At 52.0% G+C, this 22,614-nt stretch overlaps 2 protein-coding genes across 3 annotated transcripts in view; one reads left to right on the top strand and one right to left on the bottom strand.

The window, feature by feature from the left end:
- Positions 1–120: 120 nt before the first annotated feature.
- GPN2 (GPN-loop GTPase 2) lies at positions 121–10,314 on the top strand. The gene is made up of 5 exons (XM_029948868.1): positions 121–677; positions 1,244–1,400; positions 3,976–4,136; positions 5,125–5,255; positions 9,270–10,314. The coding sequence occupies exons 1-5, from the start codon at positions 267–269 to the stop codon at positions 9,340–9,342; spliced, it is 933 nt and encodes a 310-aa protein (XP_029804728.1). The 5' UTR covers positions 121–266; the 3' UTR covers positions 9,343–10,314.
- Positions 10,315–19,010: 8,696 nt separating this feature from the next.
- Positions 19,011–22,614, bottom strand: part of SFN (stratifin) — an 8,961-nt gene continuing 5,357 nt past the window's right edge. The window contains exons 2-3 of one of the 2 annotated variants that reach the window (XM_029946411.1): positions 22,491–22,550; positions 19,011–20,311 (exon numbers count right to left, since the gene is read on the bottom strand). In XM_029946411.1, coding sequence (XP_029802271.1) covers positions 19,561–20,307 — 747 coding nt within the window. In that variant the 5' untranslated portion in view covers positions 20,308–20,311; positions 22,491–22,550 and the 3' untranslated portion in view covers positions 19,011–19,560. The remainder of the gene's footprint in view (positions 20,312–22,490; positions 22,551–22,614) is intronic. The other variant, XM_029946412.1, reaches the window with a different exon arrangement.

Raw genomic sequence — 22,614 nt, forward strand, 5'->3', positions numbered from 1 at the left:
GCAAACCCGTTTGCGCAACGCAAGCCTAGAAAAGCTCCGCGTGGCCACGCCCCTAGGCGTCAAGACGTGCAGTCATTTAGGGGGCGGGACTTCCTCTCGGGACTCCCGCCGTTTCCGACGTCGTCCGGAAGTCGGGCGCTGGTCCTCTTGCACTGCAGTTCCTCCTGTGGCGACCCCGGGGCTGAAGTACACGGTTGGGGGTCCCGTCGCCTTCGGCTTGTGTCTCTGCCGAGCTTTCCTGCCCTGCACGGGGCTGCGTGCGGCCTATGGCGGGGGCCGCCCAGACCACAGCCTTTGGGCAGGCGGTGATCGGCCCGCCTGGTTCAGGGAAGACCACGTACTGCCTGGGCATGAGTGAGTTCCTGCGCGCGCTGGGCCGGCGCGTGGCGGTGGTGAACCTGGACCCGGCCAACGAGGGGCTGCCGTACAAGTGCGCTGTGGACGTGGGCGAGCTGGTGGGCCTGGGCGACGTGATGGACGCGCTGAGGCTGGGGCCCAACGGTGGCCTGCTCTACTGCATGGAGTACCTGGAGGCCAACCTGGACTGGTTGCGGGCCAAGCTAGATCCCCTCCGCGACCACTACTTCCTCTTCGACTGCCCAGGCCAGGTGGAGCTCTGCACGCACCACGGCGCCCTGCGTAGCATCTTCTCCCAGATGGCGCAGTGGGACCTCAGGGTGCGTCTTGGGTCGAGCAGGCTCCTTTTGGCAGGTAGAGAAACTGATAGGACAGATGCCACGCCCCCATGTCACACAGCGAGGTAGGGGCCGAGTCACTTTGGAGTAAAACTGGGGTTCGAATTCAGGCTCTGCTACTGACTCGCTGTGTGGTCCTGGGTAAGTCAGTTTCTCTCTCTCAACCTCAGTTTTCTCATCTGCAGAATGGACGTACTAGCACACAATTTGGGATTGTCAGAAGTATGTAAAGGGTTAAGTAGAAAGTGGCATGGTAATTGTTGTTATGACTTGGTGGGCAAAAGTAAATGAGACAGTCAGGTCCAATCAGAACGGAGCTCGTTGCCCACTGGGAGGTTTGGTGCGTGGCATCTTGTAAGAAATAATGCCCCATGTCTCCTGGCAGAAGGAAATGAGTGTAGCTATTAGAATGGAGCAGAAGCAGGAGGGAACTAATGGGGAAGGCTTGTACTCTGTCCTCAGAAGTCCTCAGTCTCCTGAGAAAGACGGAGACCCTGATATTTCCTGCCTCCCCAGGCCACTCACCCTGTCTCTTCCTCCTCTTCCAGCTGACCGCTGTCCACCTGGTGGATTCCCATTACTGCACAGACCCGGCCAAGTTCATTTCCGTACTGTGTACCTCTCTGGCCACGATGCTGCATGTGGAGCTGCCTCATGTCAACCTGCTCTCCAAGATGGACCTCATTGAGCACTACGGGAAGCTGGGTGAGAACTTCTGTTCTGGGCAGACAGGGAGTAGGGACCGAAACATCTCAGCTGAAGGGAGCTGCCTCCAGGTACCACGTGTGGCATGGTGATCACAGCCACAGGCAGGTCCTGACCCTTGCCTGTTTGTATTGTGCACGCTCCGCATGCTAGATACCGTTCTGAATTTGGGGGACACGAGAGCTATAGATGGTGGTATGTACTGCAAAGGAATTAAAGCAAATGGTTGGGAGTGAGTTGAATGAGCAGCGCTGTTTGAGAGGAGATCTGAATGGTGAGAAGGAGCCAGCCAAGGCTGAACTGTTCTAGGCAGAGGGACCAGTAGGAGGAAAGGCCCTTCGGGAAAGAGCTTTTTGTGTTTAAGGAAGAAGTGGGGGGAGGGGAGGAAGCCCAGAGTAGCTGACGTAGCAGTCAGGGAAGGGTGGTAGGAAGTGAGGTCAGAGAGGTGGGCCAGAACCTGTACTGTTGAAACACTGGGGAAAGCCAGTGATGAATATTAAGCAAGGAAATAGCATGAATTAAGAACATCATTGTGGCTGTTGGGTGGAGAATGAATTAGAATGAGCAAGAATACAAACAAACGCATCTTTAAGGCGGTGTTTTGCAGCAGCCGAAGCAGTGGTAGTGGGAATGGAGAGAAATAGATGGATCCAGGACTTACTCAAGAAATAGGGTTTGTTGGGGGCGCCTGGGCGGCTCAGTTGGTTGGGCTTTCGACTTCGGCTCAGGTCATTATCTCTCTGTTTATGAGTTTGAGCCCCGTGTCGGGCTCTGTACTGACAGCTCAGAGCCTGGAGCCTGCTTCCGATTCTGTGGCTCCCTCTCTCTCTACCTGTCCCTTGCTTGTGCTCTGTCTCTCTCTTTCAAAAATAAAACATTAAAAAAAACTTTTTTTAATTTAAAAATAAGACAAAAAGAAAAAGAAGAAATAGGGTTTGTTGGTGAATTATTGTGGACACTGAGGAATTAAGGATGACTTTAAGGGCCCCTGGGTGGCTCAGTCAGTTAAGTGTCCCACCCTTGATTTCAGCTCACCTCATGATCCTGGGGTCATGGGATGGAGCCCTTCATCAGGCTCTGCCCTGAGCATGGAGCCTGCTTGGGATTCTCTTTTTCTCTTCTCCTCTCCCCTACTCGCACATGCTCTCTTTATCTGTCTAAAAAAATAAATAAATGGAATTTTTTAAAAAGGAGAACTGTCAGGTTTCTGACTGACCAGTGGACAAGCAAAGGTGCCTTTGTCAGGGTGGCGAAGATTGAGGTTCTCCAGAAGCAGGCTGGCACAAGGCAGGGGAGTTGCTTGGGGGCCTCGTGGTCAGCATTGTTTTCCTGCCACACTAGTGCTCTCCTGAGCTGGGGGCATCCGCTCCCTAAATAGCATCTCCAGCCACAAAGGAACCTAGAGAAGAAAAGCCACAGTGACCAGCAGGGAACAGGAAGAAAGGTTGTTGGGGTCACGATGTGTCGGGGCATTGTCCAGGGACAGGGAGGCCTGCTGGCTGCCGGTCAGGACATGGAGGGATGTCAGCGCCTTGGAGGGCCCCCCTCAGCCCAGAGTCCTGGTCCATCTCTTGGTAAGCCCAGAAGCCCTGTTTTATCAAAGCCCAGATTTGCAGTCTTCCCAAGCCCCTCTCCTAGCCCTTTGTGGCCTCCAGCCCAGGTACCTACATGAGGATCCTTGACCCTTCTAGCTCTGACTCGTGCCAGTCACCCTTACGGAAGACTGTTGTGCAAACCAGATGAGGCCATTGAGGCCCAGAGACATTACATGAATAGCCCAAGGTCAGTCACATAGCTGATGTGTTAAGCTGAGATGAAATCTAAACCCACGTGCACCTGGCTCCAACTGCTTAATTCCTGGGGAGAAATGTACCTGTCAGGCAATCCAAGAAGTTTGTTGGAATGCCGGGGACCTTACTCCTTGCAGGCAGAGGCATGTCCCTTTCTGATTAGAACACAGGAGCCAGAATACAGGGAGGGAGTCCATCAGTCTCCCAGCAGCCTGATCGCCTTAGCTCACTGTGGGACAGACCAATTGAGTAGCTCAGCTGATTGAGTTTTTTGGCAGAAATGGACAGTGCAAGGAGGCCCAGTTTCCTTTTCTTCGAGGAACTTTGTACTCATAGAACTCTGAGTCATCTAGTCTGATATCCTCACTTTACATTAAGAAGGAACTAGCCCAGAAGGGAAAGTGATTTATCCAAGAGGCACTCTGCTAGAGTCATGGTGCATGTGCCCGGTCCAAGGGTTACTACTTGACTGTGAGCTCCACGTGGCAGGGACCAAGTGCTGTTCTTGGTACACATTTGATATGTTATTTGTTACCATCGAGCAAGTGCTTGTCTATACCAGACATTGGATTTATAGCATTTAATCCTCACAGCAGTTCCGTGGCAGAGCCAATGGGTAAAACCAAGCATTTTTTTCTGAGTAACTTCATTTCACTGTCTCGACAAATATTTGTTGAATGAATGAGTGAATGAAGACAAAAGGAAGAAAGAAAAGAAATATGGTTCCTGTCCTTGGGTCTTTTAGCCTGATGTCAGTTGCTCCTAACACCAGTTTCTCTCCTTAGCCTTCAACTTGGACTACTACACAGAGGTCTTGGACCTCTCCTACCTGCTTGACCACCTGGCTTCTGACCCTTTCTTCCGCCACTACCGTCAGCTCAATGAGAAACTGGTGCAGCTCATTGAAGACTACAGTCTGGTGTCCTTCATCCCTCTCAACATCCAGGTACGAGGGACTAAGAGGCCTCTTCCCTTGCCTGTAGGCTCTGACAGTGCCTGCGACCTCATCAAGCAAGGGTACAGGAGGCTTTGAGGGCCCGAACAGTGGGCTTTGTCCTGGGTCCAACTAGCATTCAGTTCCCCGTGGTGTTAGGACCAGTGGCTCTCATGGGCAGGATTCCAGTAAACACAACAGACCAAATGTTGACCCTATCTAGGTTGTATTGCTGGGTTCCCTCATCCGTGTGAAGATGGGTGATTTCAGAAAGTCGCCAGCAAAGGACTTGACCAAAGCCAAAGATGGGTCTCTCAGCCTCCTTCAGGATGGGCATCTACCTGTTGACTTTGCAAAGTAGTTCCCAGCCCCAGTGCATGGACTTGAGCAAACTGATCTCTGTATAATACCATGCTTTTCTTCTCTGAAATGAGAAGGGGAACTCTACAATATTAGTCACAACAGTTACCACTTACTGAAGGTGTTCCGTACTAGGCATTATGCTAAGGACGTGTACATGTATTATTTTGATCTTTCCTTCCCATCCTGTGGTGTATGGACGGTTCTTATTTTATGTAAATGAGCAAATAGATTATATGCATATTTGTTGAGTGCCTGAGTTAGCTAAGTACTATGCCAGGCACTGAGGACTCCTCCCCAGATAAGTCCCTGACCTCATGGGGTACCCAGTCAAATAGGGGAGGCAGATGAGTTAACAAGTTGTCAATAATAAGATGGTAGGATTAGAATCATAATAGGATAGACCCAGGGGACTATGGGTGCGCAGAGAGGAGCGTATCTGTTCCAATTTGGGTGGGTTGGTGGTCAGGAAAGATGAGATGTGGCCAGGCCTCTGAGGACATGTGGAACTACTCCAGGCACAGAAGCCACATGAGGCAAGGTTGAAAGGGATGCTTGGAGGCTGCAGGCACTTTGATGCATCCTCAATTCCGTGTACCCCTGTGTCACTCACAAGGCTGTTTCTCTCCTCCCTGCCCAGGACAAGGAGAGTGTCCAGCGGGTCCTACAGGCTGTGGATAAAGCCAATGGCTACTGCTTCGGGGTCCAAGAGCAGCGAAGCCTGGAGGCCATGATGTCTGCTGCAATGGGAGCTGACTTCCATTTCTCCTCGTATCCTTGCCCTCTGGCCTTTTGGCCACAGCCACAAGGGAGACCCGGGGCTCAGGAGTGGCCACATCTACCCTTGTAGATGACTGGTTTCATCCTGGCCAGTGGGGCTCCCTGGTGACTGTCTCTCGCGTGCCAAGTCTGGTCCCATAGAAGGCTTCAGTGTTGGTTGTACCCGAGGACAAGGGAGGGTAGTGATCAGAAGGAGCAGCAGACACAGATGCGAAGAAATGGAAGGGCATTGGTCACTTGGGAGAGATGCAAGGGGTTCAGTGTGCCTCTTGCCCTGACTCTGAAAGGGAAAGGGGGATGTAGGGGTGCAGGGGCAGGAGGCAGGGCTACAGTGGGGGTCTTGCATGCCCTGCTAAGGAGCGTGAGCTTCACCTTGTGGGTGGGTAGTGGGAACCAGCCCCGCACAGCTGTGCAGGGTGTGACACGAGCACATGCACATTTTTTATTTAAATTTTTTGTAACGTGTGTTTATTTTCAAAAGAGAGACAGAGCATGAGCAGGAGAAGGGAGGAGAGCAAAGGAGACACAGAATCCGAAGCAAGCTCCAGGCCCAGAACCTGACATGGGGCTTGAACTCACGAACTGTGAGATTATGACCTGAGCTGAAGTCGGGTGCTTAACCACCTGAGCCACCCAGCCGCCCCCAGGTGTACATTTTTCAGAAGCCTCTCTGAACACAGAAATTGCGGTTAAGGGATGTGAGTGGAGGCACAAGCGTGCTTACAATCTGTAGATGAGAAGAGATGGAACGTTAGTAGCGAGAATGGAAAGAAGGGTGCGGAGAGGAGCGTATCTGTTCCAATTTGGGTGGGTTGGTGGTCAGGAAAGATGAGATGTGGATAAAAGGAGGTGGGACTCCCAGAGTCGGTGGCTGGGTGGTTATGGGACAAGATGGGGGTACAGCAGAAATTAGACTCCCCGGCTCTGGCTCCTACCCAGGTATGGGCGGCTCTGTTAGTCACAGAGGCAAGGAGAGGGCAAGTTTCTCTCATGGGCGGCAGGGGTGGGCCCTGGCAGATGTGTGGGAGGCGGCCAGATCTTCAGAACTGGAGCTGGATCAGTGACCAATGAGATGGAGCTAAGGTCACATGTCGGTGTCCCTCGGATCACCACCGAGGCTGCGGGTGAGGCAGGACAGGGAACTGCAGGCCCACTGGGACCGTTTCGGAGATTTGACCCTTTACACAGCATGCTGGAGACGAGGGGGCTCCAGAGGCCTGGGTGTGGAGGAGGATCACTCCAGCTGGTGCCTTCCGATCTGTGCCCGCCCTTTCACAAGCGGGAGACAGAGCCCACAGGGAACCAGACCAGTGATGAGTGGTGGCGGTAGAGAGCGCGGCGCTCGCTGAAGGGGCTGAGCTGCCACCGCACGCTTGCGGTTCATGTGGGCAAGTTCAGCTGCACGTGCTCAGCAAAAACCTGAAGGGGCAGTGTCAGTAGTGCTGATCTTTTTTCTACACTGTGCGTTACTTTTTGCATTCGTACATGTTGTGCGAGGTTCTATTTGTAAAACGGTATACTTTTTGATAGGTGACTTAAGGAATTTTCAAGGGCATTTTTAACCATATGCATTTGTGCTGGTTTTAGTTTTTTTATTAAAAAAATTTTTTTAAGTTTATTTTGAGAGAGAGGTTGGGGAGAGGGGCGGAGAGAGAGGAGAGAGAGAATCCCAAGCAGGCTCCGAGCTCACTTCGATCGCATGAACCGTGAGATATGACCTGAGCTGAAATCGAGAGTTGGGGCACTTAACTGACAAAGCCACCCTGTCGCCCCAATTTGTGCTGGTTTTAGATTCTGCCCCCAACCTAATCCTCTTAAGATTCAACTTCATTCCACGTCTGAGATCATTAAGGATTGGGGCGCCTGGGTGGCTCAGTCAGTTGAGCATCTGACTCTTGGTTTCAGCTCAGGTCATGGTCCCCTGATTCATGGGATCGAGTCCCGTGTCGGGCTCTGTGCTGCCAGCACAGAGCCTGCTTAGGATTCTCTTGCTCCCTCTCCTTCTCCCTTCATCTCTCCCTCAGTGCGTTCAGAGTGCACTCAAAATAAACATTTTTTTAAAAAGATAACGAAGGATTGGTATAAAGAAGGGAAAAGTCAGCTCTATCAAGGAGCGTGTGGGTAAGGGAAGCTTCACGGAGGTGGTGGCACTGGGGTTGTGTTATCTTAAAGTGAGAGTCAGCCAGGCTGAGAAAGAGGGAAAGAGAATTCTAAGCCAAGACCGTAGTACGTACAAAGGCACGGGGGTTCGAGGTTAAGGCACGCGTGGGGAGTTGCAGGTAGAATTGCACGACTCGTGGGCAGGACAGGGCTTTGGCTGATCGGGCCAGACAGATGGTCACAGAGAATGCAGGGCGTCACCCGTCCTCAGGAATGTGGACTCCAGTGGAGACAAGGCAAGTTTGAGGTTACTTCACGTCAACCAAGGCGGACCTCACTCATCCTGAGTGATTCTCAGGGCCGACTTGCACCAGAACAAGGCATTATTTCCTGAGGAAAAGAGAGGGGGATGGGGCACAGGTTCAGAGTCCGCTTGAGTAGGGGTGAGATGGATTTTGGTGGCTGGATCCGTAAGAGATGGGAAAGAAAGTCCATACCCTGAACATCACTTAGTGGACTTCTTACTCTGCTGGCAGAATCTCATTTAATTCTCTCTCAGTCTCTTCTTTTTTTTTTTCAAAAAAAAAATTTTTTTTTTAATTTTTGAGAGAGAGAGACAGAGCATGAGCAGGGAAGGGCAGAGAGAGAGGGAGACACGGAATCCAAAGCAGGCTCCAGGCTCTGAGCTATCAGCAGAGCCCAACGCGGGGCCCAAACCCATGAACGTGAGACCATGACCTGAGCCAAAGTCGGAGACTTAACCGACTGAGCCACCCAGGCGCCTCTCTTTTTTTTTTTTCTTTCTTAAGTTCATTTATTTTGAGAGAGAGAGCATATCCTAAGTATCTGCACTGTCAGCACAGAGACTGATGCAGGGCTCGAACCCAGGGACTGTGAGATCATGACCTGAGCCGAAATCAAGAGTTGGACACTTTGCTAACTGAGCCACCCAGGCACCCCTCAGGAAGGCCGGTCCCAACCTCAGTCTCCCGGTTGTAGAACCTCAGTTTCTGACACTGGAGTCCACTAGTAGAACAGCCACGGTGGCCGTCCCCCCATGTTCAACTGCCATCTGCTCCCAGACCTCCACCCAGACCTCGGGCCAGCCTCGCCGGGTTCCCTCAGCCATATCTCAGCCTTTTCCTCCGTAAGTCTGGTTAGCATCTTTCCCGCTCCGCATCCCTTCCAGGGAGCCAGGAAGAGAGAGGGAGAAGGCACCAGATAGCACAAGCAGAAATTAAGTCTCCTGAGATCCCATGGCAGAAGAGAAGTCAGAAACACTTAGCACCTGCTGTATGCGAGGTGCCGTACTAGGCACTTTGTATTGTCTCATTTGATCTCACAACAACTGTTCTACAGACGAGAAAAAGGATGTGGCAGAATCAGGATTTAACTCCCCCAGCGGCCTGGCTCCAGAGCGTGTGACCTAACACAGCCGCAGGGTTAGTGCCGTCTGTTCCCTTGATCCTCGGCAGTGTGGGGAAGAGGCAAATGCAGGAGCATTTGGGTCTGGATTTCTTGCTTGTTTGTTTAATGTTTGTTTATTTTTGAGAGCGAGAAATCATGTGCAGGGGTAGGGGAGGGGCAGAGAGAAGGGGACAGAGGACCCGCAGTGGCTCTTTGCTGACAGCACAGAGCCCAACATGGGGCTTGACCCCACGAACTGTGAGATTGTGACCTGAGCTGAAGTCAGATGCTCAACCGACTGAGCCAGGTGCCAGGGTCTGGATGTTTTGAGGCGCCTCTCAGACGCCTCACTGCCGCCTGGAGCTGTAGCGGTGGGAAAGAGAGGGATGGGAGCAGTCCGCCAGACAGGATTCCAGCGCCAGCATCAGCACAGGTCGGCTCCTGCCCAGACCAGTTCCCCGCCCTTGCCCATGCTACCAGCCTTGACACCCCCCTCAGTACCCTGGGCATCCAGGAGAGGTACCTGGCACCCTCCGACCAGTCAGTGGAGCAGGAGGCCATGCGGCTATAGCAGCGAGCTGGGCCCTGCAGGGCAAGAAGCAGAACCCAGCGAGCGGTGTTCCCAACCAGGCAGAGCACTCACCGCACCCTTGGGATTCAGCGCCGGCCTCACTTGCGCTACGATGGGATGTGCTACACGTAGAGGAGCTTACTTCCTACTCTTTGTGACTTCCACGCTTTCCTCAACCGCCCAGGCCCAGAGAGTTGAGGCAGAACAAGGTTATGGGACCTTTTAGAAGAGGCCAATTTCTTTATATCGGACATCATTTCCGCCAAAGCACAGGACTGTGCTAGAACCGACACTAAGTCTCCAGTCGGGCAATTTTGTAAATTCACAGTTTTAGCAAGGAGCCCGGAGCCTGAGCTCCCACAGAGGACGTTCCCTAGCAGGTCCGAGTGTTTCATGTTCGTGGTATTTATTTTACGGTTTTATTCCTTTTTGGCAAGTGTTAAAGAGTTTTCCATTTATACCAGTTATTAAAAGTTTACTTTGAAATTGCAAAAAGTGAGTTGTTTATAGAAAAATATTAAGTATACAACACGACCTCGTCAGGAGTGTGGCCTGAGGTTGGAAATTATGGGGTTTGCGCCTTTGGCTCTTCCTGCAACTGGTTGAATGTAATTCCTGTTTTCAACCAATAGGTGGCAGTCCAGGCTCATGTTTTTTGCAGTCACAGCCTGAAGGCAGCCAGGGACAGAAATCCTATTTGCAGACGCTTAGTCCTGTTAACATGTGAGAAGGGCTTCACGTTTTACAAAGTGCTCCCACACACCTGGGTCTCATGGGGCTCTCACAGCAACTCCCGAAGATCTGGATAAGACAGACTGTTAGAAAGCCCCATTTTATGGTGAGGAAACAGAAGTTCAAATATTGGTCAGCCTGGCTGCCTCATTGTTCACTTTGCTGACTTCTTTTCTTTTCTTTTAAGTTTATTTGTTTTCTTTGAAAGAGAAAGAGAGCAAGCTGGGGAGGGCCAGAGAAGGAGAGAGAATCCCAAGCAGGCTTTATGCTGCCAGCACAGAGCCTGATGTGCAGCTCGGACTCACGAAACTGGGAGCTCATGACCTGAGCCGAATCTAGGGTCGGACGCTTGACCCACTTAGCCACGCAGGCACCCCTTTGCTGACTTCTTCATCTTAATGGTCAAAAGCCACGGCCTTTCTCCCACAGGATTTGTGGCCAATCAGGAGAAGACTTTAAACACCTCGTAGACTGTTACTGAATCATAAATCCAGGGGAAGACAGGTTACTGGTAGTTTGGACAATCGGAGAACTCAGCTTAGGAAAATCTGTTCCGAAGTGGCCTTGAGATGCGGGTGTCGGAGCTTTGCTTCCCAGCGTGAGGAGTCAGAGCTGAAGGCAGGCGAGTGACGGGCTGTGAGGAGTCTCCCCTCGCTGGAAGAGTATGAAAGCAGCGACCTCTGCTCCCACGCCTGGCCGCACAGGGGATAATTACTAGATGCTGCTTCCCCAGCCTCTTTGATCTGAGAAGTTCAAAGCACTGCACCCCTATTAACACCCTACAGTAGGTGGGGAGTATCAACAGCAAGCCAGGGAAACTGAGGCCAGGAGGCACAGCCTGGGGAGAGCTGTGAGTCACTTGTGGGGCCTGGAGCCCAGGAATCCTGACCCCCAGGTCACTGGACAAAGCCCTCATCCGGTAGGGTGTGAGAGTGGGTGCTGATTGTGAACACGGTACCATTAGCTGTGGTCAGGGGTGCTGATGCCTGTCCCATCACCCTGGCTCTTACAGGGCAAACCAGCTGGAAGTAGGGTGTCACTTGAACTTCATGGCCTCACATCCAGGTGCTCTGAGCATTTATTCTCTGCATCAAGGAGTGGAGAAAAATGGAAGTCATCCCAAACTTCATTTTCAGGCCTTGGTGTGATAGCAGGGATGTTTTTTCCTCTAGGAAAGGTAGCTCAGTTCACCTTCTCCTGATGGCAAAATGTTTTTCTGTTTCCCCGGCCTGGTGGTGAGGGGTTGGAAAATGAAAAGAAGTCCCCAAAAATCTTGTAACATGAAATAATGAAATATATTTGTAATCTGTAATAAATTTTATATTCAAATGTATGTTTTGTGTTTCTCAGTGTTTTCTCTACACAGAGAGGGATAGCTAGAGCATTTGTATGAGCGGAATATGTTATACTTGCTTTGTAACCTGCGTTTTTTTAGTCAACACTTAATTCATCCAGTTAAAAATATAAAGACCTTCTAATGTCTACATAATATGCCACGGTAAGGCTATGGCATTGTTTACCCATGCAGACTCCCACTGTTAGCCTAAGTCATTACCAATTGTTTGCTCTTGTACATAGTGCCGTGATTATATTTTCGTCCTCAAATCTTTGTCTGGGCCTCTGATTTTTCACTTCTGATGAAGTCTTAGAAATGAAACAGCAGATATTTCCCAGGTTCTGGATTCATATTGCTAAAATGCCTTCCAGAAAAGTGGCACTTTGCCTCTCACAGACACTGTCTGGAAGTGCTCTTCTCACTTCCAGAAGTCACTTGGTAAGCGTGAACACCTTCTGGAGGGAAGAACCCAGCTCTGAGCGCCTTAGAAGGGACTCTCCCGGTCACCTCTGCTAACCACTGGCGTTAGCATGTATGCATTTCCTGGCTTTGAAGTTGGGACTCCCCCAAAATTGGAAGATACCATTTGGAACTTAGCAGAGGCCAAAGCTAATTGAAAAGGCTTCCAGCCCAGACAAGAGGCTTAGGAGTGAGCATGACGCCCTAAAACCCAGAGAGCTGAAGCACAGCCAGTCTGCTCTCAGCTGTTTCTGAATTAGCAAAATGCTCACCCACAGTTGCCCAAGAACAGGAAGCCTGATCCCATTAGAGTCTGTGGGAGGTTCTGTCTTAGAGATGTTCTCTCCTTTCCCAGGGCTCCTGAGAGGGGAGAGGAGTGATGGCAGACCCATCCCAGCACTGCAAAAGGCCCCCTGTTTCTGAAAGCGATAGGGTAGGGGTGCCTGGGTGGCTCAGTTGATTGAGCGTCCGACTTCGGCTCAGGTCATGATCTCCCGGTTTGAGCCCCGCATCGGGCTCTGTGCTGACACCCCGGAGCCTGCTTCAGATTCTGTGTCTCCCCCTCTCTCTGCCCCTTCCATGATCATGCTCTGTCTCTCTCTGTCTCTTAAAAGAAAGAAAGCAAGCAAGCAATAGGGAGGCCCAACTACCCCAGAGTCCTGGAGGGAAATTCTCTAGCAAGCTGTGTACACCTTCCCTGCCCCCACCTCCTCTCCCTTCTCCTTTCTCTCTTATCCCTGGCTGTTGAGCCCTCACCTAGCCTTTAGAAGGAAGCGTCCCAGGTTAGTGCATATTTTGATGACCTCAGGCCTGCTGAGGGTAGGGGAAAGCCATATACCTCATTTCTAACCCATTGTGTCCCTCACTTCCAGCCAAGGAACCAACTTCAGACAGCCCCAGATGTCCAGGTGGCCTAAGACTGAGGAGCTATGAGGGGATGGACTGGGGATTTGGAGCCCAAATGAGGTGAGAAAATATGAATATTGGTAAAAATGCTCTGGACTAGACTACATCTCAAAGTTTTCATTTTTCTCCTCATCCAAAACCTTGAGGCAGTTGAGAGAAATGAGAGGCTCCTTCAAAGCCATCCCAAATAAACGAATTTACAGCCTTCTTGCTGCAAGAATCTGAAATCAGAGTTTTCCCAAAAGTCACCGTACATTTAAACATTGGAGGGTGTGTGCATCTCTGCTTGCTGTGCAAATACAGCATCAAGAAGGGTTCCCTGGTGCTCCCCACTGGATCGCCGCCCCCCCCCCCCCGCCCCGCACCTGGACATGAGCCCTGAAGCTTTCAGAGTCCTCGTGGACTGATAAAAACAGCAAAGGAGGAATCCTGGAACATGGGTAAAATTTCTCCCAACTCTCGAGTCCTATCAGTGGTCACCAGCCTATTCTGACCTAAACATCAATCCACACTATAGTCAGACAAGGACATTTCAGGTTCACTTTATTTGGGGGGCAAGGGGTGGGGGGAATATGTCTTCCTTCTTTTCTTCTAACAAATACGTATTGAATACCATTATCTGATGTATTAAGTATTGTACTTAGAGACTGAAGACTGCATGCTTTTCAGAGTCTGGGATTTCCTCTTTTATCTCTAGACATATAATGAGTTAAATTTCCCAGAGAGCAGGAAGGAGAAAATTGGGTGGAGATGAGAGATGAATCAGCCTCTGACACCCCCAGGGTGACATACCTGTCTGCTACCCCCACAGACATTCCTGGCTCCTGACTCAGTGGGTGGGGGGGGGGGTTCGGAGAGGAGGGGCACCTACCCTGCAGAGACCTGCCTCCCTCCCTCAACCTCCCCCACAGCAGGGATGGGGGGTGGCGGAGGCCCGTGAACAGGGTAAAGAATTGAAGAGGAACAAAGGACGTAACCAGGGTGAAGAAACCTTAACTCCGTGAACGTGCCCATAAATTGGCCCTCTACACAGTCTTTTCCCGTTTAAGACAATTCCTGTCTGCCGGGCCCTGGGCTGGTGGTAGATTAAGAAGTCTTCCTAGATTCTTAGAAAGTCCAAGATACGAGCCGGGCAGCCTAGCATAATGTGGTTCTTTTCAAACGTATTTTTAACTCCTGAAACTCCAATATACAAAACAGACATATGTGTGGCTATTTTAGCCAACATGTGTGGGAACTGGGGAAACCCAGACTGCTGGGCTCCTGCCCTGTGGCAGTTTATGGGGAACCCTCCGAACGCAATTTGGAAACAGCTGTTGTAGTTTAAAATCCGTGGGCCTTGGAGTTAGACGCGACGCACTGCCCAGACACATAAGTGATTGTAGAACCTTGGTTATTAGGTGATTTAACTGCTCTGAGCCTCAGTGTCTTCATACACAAAACAAAGATGGTACGTACTGCTGTGAGGACCAAGGTATGAAAGTGGCCGGCACATGGCAGTCACGCCAGCTGCTATTATTACTGTGCTCGGTTCTCTGGGAAGAAGGAGGGGGCGCTGTTGATCAGATGTGCAATCTGAGTGCAAGCATCCGAGCTTAGCTTTTCCCAAAAAGGCACTGGACATTTGGACGTGTGCGTGCGTATATGTGTGTGTGGGGGGGAGGTTATCTTGCTTTTCTGGAAGGAGCCATAGTGGCCTGCCTGACCCCAGTGACTTGGCCTCCCTCAGGTGCCTGGTGAGTTCTGAGAAGGCACCTGACTCCAAGGGCCCCCTTTATCTCCTATTCCTGTGCATCTGCAGAGTCATTTTGCATGTTGCTCTCGGCAGTAAGTACATATGTGAGAAGATACCTTCTTTAGAAAATTTTAGGTTGTAGCTTTTCCCCATACCACTCAAATTCTTGGGAGAGGAAGATCTTAGCAAGCTCTTAACCTCCATTACCTGGGGGGACAGTTTGGCAGTACAAGAGGGATAAGGCTGGGGTTACTTGAGTCTTTTTGAGCCCAATCTCTGTTTAGACAGTCCTGCCTCATCCCAGAACCAGCTTTATTTCCATTTCTACAATGGAGGACCTGGCACTAAACCTGGTTTCCAGGCATTTGGAAGGATGGGCTTGAAACTAAGTTCCAATGGGGGCGCCTGGGTAGCTCGGTTGAGCATCTGACTTCAGCTCAGGTCATGATCTCATGGTTCGTGGGTTCCCACGTCAGGCTCTGTGCTGACAGCTAGCTGAGAACCTGGAGACTGCTTCGGATTCTGCATCTCCCTCTCTCTCTCTGACCCTCCCCTGCTCACGCTCTCTCTCTCTCTCTCAAAAATAAATAAAACATTAAAAAAAAATAAAACTAATTTCCAAGGGATGTCTGGGGTGGCTCAGTCAGGTAAGCATCAGAATTCGGCTTAGGTCATGATCTCAGGTTTGTGAGTTCAAGCCCCACATGGGGCTCTTTGCTATCAGCACAGAGCCAGCTTCAGATCCTGTCTCCCTCTCTCTCTGCCCTTCCCTGCTCTCAAAAATAAATAAATATTTATTTTAAAGGATTCTTTAAAAATTAAAAAAAATAATAAAGCTGAGCACTTTCCTGTACAAAATCTTGCTGGAGACACTGTGGGAAGAAAGGAAAAATAATGAGGCAAAGTTACCATTTTTAGGAAGCTCTCTGAGGAGATAAGAAATAAACTTAGGACATAGCTGCAAACCCAGAGGAAGAGGCAAGTAGATATGAATCATAACTGAATTAACGTACCTATATAAACTAAAGGAGTCGGTAGGATAGTCTATCCCAAACTCTGTATATGTGTTAAAGGGAGGTGGCTAATCATGTTGTGACCTGAAGATGGGCTTTGAAATTTGGGAAACATTAGGGCCCCTGGGTGGCTCAGTTGGTTAAGCATCTGACTTTGGCTCAGGTCATGATCTCACAGTCTGTGGGTTTGAGCCCCATGTCGGGCTCTGTGCTGACAGCTCAGAGCCTGGAGCTTGCTTTAGATTCTGTGTCGTCTTCTCTCTCTGCCCCTCCCTTGCTCGCTCTCTCTTTCTCTCTCTCAAAATGAAATAAAGACATTAAAAAAATTTTTTTTTAATTTGAAATTTGGAAAACCTGTGGAGAGGACAGTGGAACCAAGATAAAAGGCACATGCCACAAAGCTCATCTTCCTCAAGTGTACGGTTCGGTGATCTTTAGTCTATTCACAAACGTACAAATACCAACTTTTGAATCTCGGACATTGCATCACCCCCACTAGAAATTCCGTACCCAGTAGCAGTAGGACTGAAAATTTTTTTAAAACAATTTTCAATGTTTATTTTTGAGAGAGAGAGAGAGAGAGAGAGAGAGAGCGAGCATGAGTGGAGGAGGGGCAGAGAGAGGGGTGGGGCGAGGAGACAGAATCTGAAGCAGGCTCCAGGCTCTGTCAGCACAGAGCCCGACATGGGGCTCAAACCCATGAACCATGAGATCATGACCTGACCTGAAGTCAAATGCTTAACCAACTGAACCACTGTTATGCGCGCATGAGCGCTCAGAAGCAAGGACGTGAGTATAAGGGAATGAAGAAAAGAAGAGAGAGTTGAAGGACGGGGATGGGGCGGGGGGACAACATGAGTGATGCCCATATTGCCGCTTTACTTCTCACAGGCAAGTAGTTTTATACAGACAGCCACGGCTGTAAAGAATCCTGGAAGATTGCCAAAACTTGAAGGCCATTAATACAAGTAACATTCTAACTCAAGAAGTACAATTAACATTTTAAGTGATTTAACCTCTGCGAAACTGGGGGCAGCTGCAAGGGCTGCAAGGGCACGAGAGCTTTTGCTCAATCGCTCTCTCCTTACTGGCTCCTTGCTGCCGCTTCCCACAAACCACCCAGGGGCCTCGGAATGAAAATTTTTTAAATGTCAAATTTTGGCCAAGAGGAGATGGCAAGAGATGCTAAGACCCCACCCTGGGTAACAGTAAGAATGCTTTGGAGAGATTCTGTTATCAACAAAAAGGTCTGAGGCTTTCGTGGTCAGAAGCTGGTGCCTCTAAGCCAGCTCACACCTAGCCATCTGATTTGGTGATATCCCAACGCCCAGCATCTGCTTTTGAAATCTGTCAGCACTGACACACTACTTATTTCTTTCCCCAAATAGGGCAACCAAGAGTGGTGTTGAGCATAGGCAAAAGAGGCTGAGAGAAAAGAAGACAGAAGTTCCTTTCCCAGGACCTACCCCCATTAAGAGAAAGTCACCAGACCTGCCTGGTAAGAGAAACTGGGTCACTTCCAGAGCTGAGGGAGAGTCACTTGCCCTAGCCTGGAGTTTCTGCCTGCTTTGGAACCTGAAACCCGACATCCTTCCAGGAAAGGAGAATACAGCAGGAGTGGTCCTACTAGCTTCCACTGTAGAATTAGTATCTCTGATAAGAGCCTTCAATTTCAAGTCCCACGGGTATGCCCAAACTTGGACTCTGGGGAATTGATGAGGCTGGACAGAGATCCCACTTTGCCAGGGAGTGGAGTGACACTTGATGTCAGGACACTGTCTCAGGTGGACCAGTGAGCATGCAGGTCAGGCTTTGGCAATAAAGGTGCTCCTCCAGACGGGAACTGATTATTGGCGCAGAAGTGGATCCTTGATGCTGGAAGGATTGATAGCTAACGTGTGTTAAACATGCACTATGGGCTGCTATGTGTGCCCGTATTTTCTCAAGCTTCATAAAAACTCTTAAGAGGAAGGTACTATTTTTTTAGGGGCACCTGGGTGGCTAAGTCGGTTAAGCGTCCAATTTCTGCTCAGGTCAGGATCTCATAATTGTGAGTTACAGCCCTGGGTCAGGCTCTGTGCTGACAGCTCAGAGCCTGGAACCTGCTTCGGATTCTGTTTCCCTCTGTCTCTCTCAGCTCTTCCCCCATTCCTGCTCTGTCTCCCTCTGTTTCTCAAAAATAAACATTAAAAAAATTTTAAAGAGGAAGGTACTATTTTTTTTAAGCCCCACTTTACAAATGAGGGTACCAGTGTAAGCAAAGTTCAGAGCCTTGGCCGAGGAGGACTGAGATTCAAACGCAGGAGGTTTTGGCATCACAGTTTTAGTTAGACTTTTGTCCAAGGCCTTTGATCCTGAAGGGGAAACTGAGATCCAGGGAAGTATAATGGGTTTTTCAAGGTCGCACAGCCAGTCAGGGGCACAATCCAAGCCCGTCGGTTGAGGGCTGCCGGGATGCTGGAGTGTAGTATGGACGCCTTGGTGGCAGGGACGCCTACCGTACCCCGCCAGGCCCTGGCACCGCCGCCGGTAGAGCAGATGACTCAAAGGGCGGGGACGGTTTTTTCCGCACGGCCCCTCCCCGTCCCGCTGCTCTGAAGATGCAGAACTCTGGGACCGGGCGGGTGGCAGCTTGTCAGAGTGAAACCGGGAAAGCGCCGCCCCTAGCGCTTGGCGGGTGGCGGGAGCCCCTCCGTCCCGCTGCGCGTCGCAACGCCGGAGGGGCTGGGCGGGTGGCGGGAAGACGCCCCGGCGCGTTTCGCTGCGCTCTCCCCCATTGGCCAGTCGGGCCTCAGGGCGGTACCCTGAGCAGCGCTCCGCCGCCATTGGACGACATCGGCCTGGGGCACGCCTCCAGCCCCGGGCTGCGAAGGCTGGAGCGAGCCAGGCTGCCGCAGGTCGCAGCGTGCAGGAGCCGGGAGCGGAGGCGGCGAGCAGGCACGGCCTGGGCGGGCCTCGGCTTCCCGCGGCCCTGCCCACCCAGCTCGCGGCTCCTCCTCGCCCGACCCTTTCTGGTCTGACACTGGTGCGAGCACGGGGGGCGGGCATTCCCCTCTCCTCAGATGTGGGCTTTTTAATGGCGTCCTACCTTTGCCCAGATTGTGCTCCCCTCCTCTCGGATCCGAGCACCCGACGGGACTGTTCCTCCGTTGCAAATCTGGGGTGCAAACTGCCGCTCACTACAGCCTTTCCTAGCGGCGCTGACTCTGCTTTCCTGTCCCCCGCAGGTCTGAGTTCTGGAGCATCCCGCCCTGCGGCCGGGGCCGAGCAGCCTCAGAGCCGCCTTTGCGCTCGCCTGACCCTCCTAGGCAGGACCAGGCAGGTTTGTTGGGGGCCACCGTAATAGAGAGCTGGACACCCCCCGAGCCTCTCACCTGGAGTCACTGAACCAGCCCCTTGAGAGTCCCAGAAGCAAAAGTCAAGGTCTCTGTAAATCATAAGCCAATCCCTCTCCCATCCCTCGGCCAATAACTGGAAGAGACAGGAGGAGTGTCACAAGGGAACTTTATTGAGAGGAAACATGGTCACACCCAGCAGACATACTTTCCCTCTCATCCTGGGTTTTGCGCGCGCTCTCGCTCTCGCTCTCGCTCGCGCTCTCTCTCTCTCTCTCTCACACACACACACACACACACACACACACACACACACACACACACACACATCTCCAGCTTCAGCCACACAGTCCAGCTCTCAGCCGCAAGGGTGGGACACTCCTCAATTCCTAAGATTCAGAGGCAACAGGGGGCGGGAGGGGAGGGGGAGAAGAGGTGGCCCGGTTGGCGGTAGGAGGGGTGCAGAGAGCAGGGGTGGGTGGGCTGACCGCTGGTGAGGAGCACCGACAGCCGCAGGAAGAGGGGGACCCCCCTGGCTCCGGGTGGCCTCTGCTCTGCTGGTCCTCTCCTCGGAGCTCTTGCGAGCCCTGGAGCGGAGCATTCGGGGAGAAGGGTCGGGCCTCCCACCCGGTGCTAGTCCTCTCTGCCACGGGCGGGGGCGCTGGAGAGGGCGGGGGCGCGGCAGGGAGGGGGGCGGGCGGCTCAGCTCTGGGGTTCCTCAGGAGCCTCGCCCCCCTCTTCCCCAGCGTTGTCGGCGGTCCACAGCGTCAGGTTGTCTCGCAGCAGCTGCATGATGAGGGTGCTGTCTTTGTAGGAGTCCTCGCTGAGGGTGTGCAGGTCCGCCATGGCCTCGTCGAAGGTGGTCTTGGCTAGCGAGATGGCCTCCTCGGGGCTGTTAGCGATCTCGTAGTGGAAGACGGAAAAGTTCAGGGCCAGGCCCAGGCGGATGGGGTTGGTGGGCGGCATCTCTTTCTTGCTGATGTCCATGGCCTCCTGGTAGGCCGCCCGGGCCGAGTCAATGATGCGTTTCTTGTCGTCACCAGTGGCCACCTCGGCCAGGTAGCGGTAGTAGTCACCCTTCATTTTCAGGTAGAAGACCCGACTCTCGGCGTCGCCGGCCTCCTTGATGAGGTGGGCGTCCAGCAGGCCCAGCACCGTGTCACACACGCCTCGCAGCTCCGTCTCCACCTTCTCCCGGTACTCGCGAACCTCCGGGCCCTTCTCTTCCGAGCTCTCCTCGGTGCCTTTCTGCTCGATACTGGACAGGACCCTCCAGGCCGCCCTCTGGCCGCCCACCACATTCTTGTAGGCCACTGAGAGCAGGTTTCGCTCTTCACAGGATAGCTCCTCACCCTTTTCCACTGCGCTCTTCATGAAGGCTGCCATGTCCTCATAGCGTTCAGCCTGCTCTGCCAACTTGGCCTTCTGGATCAGACTGGCTCTCTCCATGGCTCTGGTGACAGACACAGGCGGTGGGCTAACTGGCTGCCTCGGAACCAATGCCGGATTCTGTGCCTCTCCTCCGGTCTGCCGGCCTTTTGGCTGGACGGCCTGGCCTCGGAGAGGGTGGGGAGGGACAGGGGGCGGGGCTGGGGCCCAGGACCTGCCTCCCACTTCTCTTTTCCCCCCACCCTTTCCGGCTCTTCCTTAAAGGTAAAAGGCTAAAGATGTGGGGTGAGTCACCAAGGCAGTCAGCAGGAGAAATCCTGGGCAGGCAGGCGTTGGCCCCACCTGCACAGACACCTTTCCAGGCTCCAGGCTGCCCCCTCTTGTTCAGGGCTTCCGTTTACATGGATGCCCACGTAGCTGCCCCAGTTTCTCAAATCAGGCCTCCCTTCATGATTTTCTTCCAGGGGCTGAGGATGGCTTCAACCAACGGGCCGCTTCAGCCTGGCTGGGAGCCACGAAGCCCGAAGCCTGGTGCGGTGCGGGAGGATGGGGTTCCTAATCGGATCAGGTACATTTCCCAGCCTTGCTTCGGGTGAGCTAATTATGTTTGGGTAGGGCTGTAGTTTCCCAAGCATGATTGAATTTAATCCCTACCATGTCTCTGTGAGATGGGCCAGACTGTGACTATTATTCCCACTTTAGAGATGGGAATGCTAAGGCTCAGGGAAGTCGGAGGTTTGCTCAGGGTCACACAGCTACTAAGTTCCCTGCATCCTACTTCCTTTGGCTTCTCTCTTCGAGGCCTCTCTGACTTGTGAGCTCCAGGCTGTATTTAGAAGTGAGATCCAGGCTTCTTCTGGAGTCGGCCTGAAGATGGTTCTATCCCCTGGTCATCACTCCCCCTCAGGGTTCCCGCTGAGTTCCCAGAATGCACAGGTGGGATCTTTGAAGGTGCCACTTAATGAGGTGTTTAACGAGCGGCCCCGGACGCTCCAGCCCAGCCTTTGTAATTAGTCACCCAGTAGGTTTGTTGGACACCTTCCCCATGGCAGCACAATTTTCCCTTTCAAGTTGGTGGCCTGTTGCCACTTGTTTGAGGACCTACCCTCTGGCTCTCCACGCCAGGTCACCTACCCCCCTCCTAGCTGCCTGCCATCATGGATCAGTGGGGTTCACACAGGGTGGGGGCCCAGCTTTCCCCTGACTCAGCCTGCCCTCTGTGAGAGGCTGGGAAGCAGGCCCTTGGGTGCTCAGCCCAGTTTGGTTCCCCAGGGGGAACGCTGGCACCTGGGGAGAGAGGACCGAGGAAAAGAAGGTGGTGGTAACACATTCCATTTTCTTTTATGGGGTAGCAATCCCTAGCCTGCCTCTCAGAAATTTCCCTGTCCCTTCCCTTTGACTATGGCCTTCCCTCCGACTCCTGGCAGAGGCCTCAAAGATGTGAGAACCTTCTCTGGCCAACCTTCTGTCACTGGTTGCTGGGATTCTGTTCTCATTCAGCCAGGAGTTTCAGCGTAAGGTGTTGGCTGTGCGCGTGAGGGTGGGTTCCTACTTACCTGCCCCACCCCTAGCCAAAGCTCAGTTGGGGCTCAGGGGTGGGGCTCCCCTCGCTGGGATCCAGCCAGCTTAATCTTTGAGCCAGGACCATTTCATAGGCCTGTTCCTCCCTAGTTACTCTTGGTGCCCGAATACCCACCTTCCCCTCCTGGAGGCAGGCTTAGGCCAGAACTCTGAGGCCCAAAGATGAGATCTGCCTCTTTAAAGAAAAAATAGAAACATGCCTGGGCCGATGGTACAGGTTTTCCAAGGAAGCAGAAGGGATTTTAGGCTTGCCATCCCTAAGATTCAGACTGAATCACCGAGACAGAAAATGATGGAAAGGAAATGTGCTAAAGTAACTAGCTTATTAGAGCATATCTTTAGGTAGTGGTGTTTTGAGTGATTTATTTCCTTTCGGTTTTCCTATTTTCTTCAATGATAGATATGTATTATTTTTCCGTGAGATGCAGAATAGCCTACTGTCGTTGGAATCAGACTGCCTGGGTTCAGTTTTTAGAAGCTGTTATGGCCTTGACCAAGTAACTAACCTCTGTAAGCCTCCATCCCTTAAGTGTAAAACAGGGTTTGTGAGGATTAAATGAGTTGATGGAAAGCACTTAGTAGAGTGAATGGTAACCATTAGGATCACGTGAAAGAAATCCAACCAATCTTATCATTATAATCACGTACACTCAAAACCCTACCATGGAGCTGGGTTCTGTGAAATGAAAAAGGGTCCCAAACCAAGCCTCAGCTGAGTGTCCCTAGGGGAGAGAAGACAGGTGAGTGGTCAGATGCGCTCCCTCAGCAATGCCTCCTCCCTCCCCC

Source organism: Suricata suricatta, chromosome 8 (genome assembly GCF_006229205.1).
Source record: "Suricata suricatta isolate VVHF042 chromosome 8, meerkat_22Aug2017_6uvM2_HiC, whole genome shotgun sequence".
NCBI classification, from domain to species: Eukaryota; Metazoa; Chordata; class Mammalia; order Carnivora; family Herpestidae; genus Suricata; species Suricata suricatta.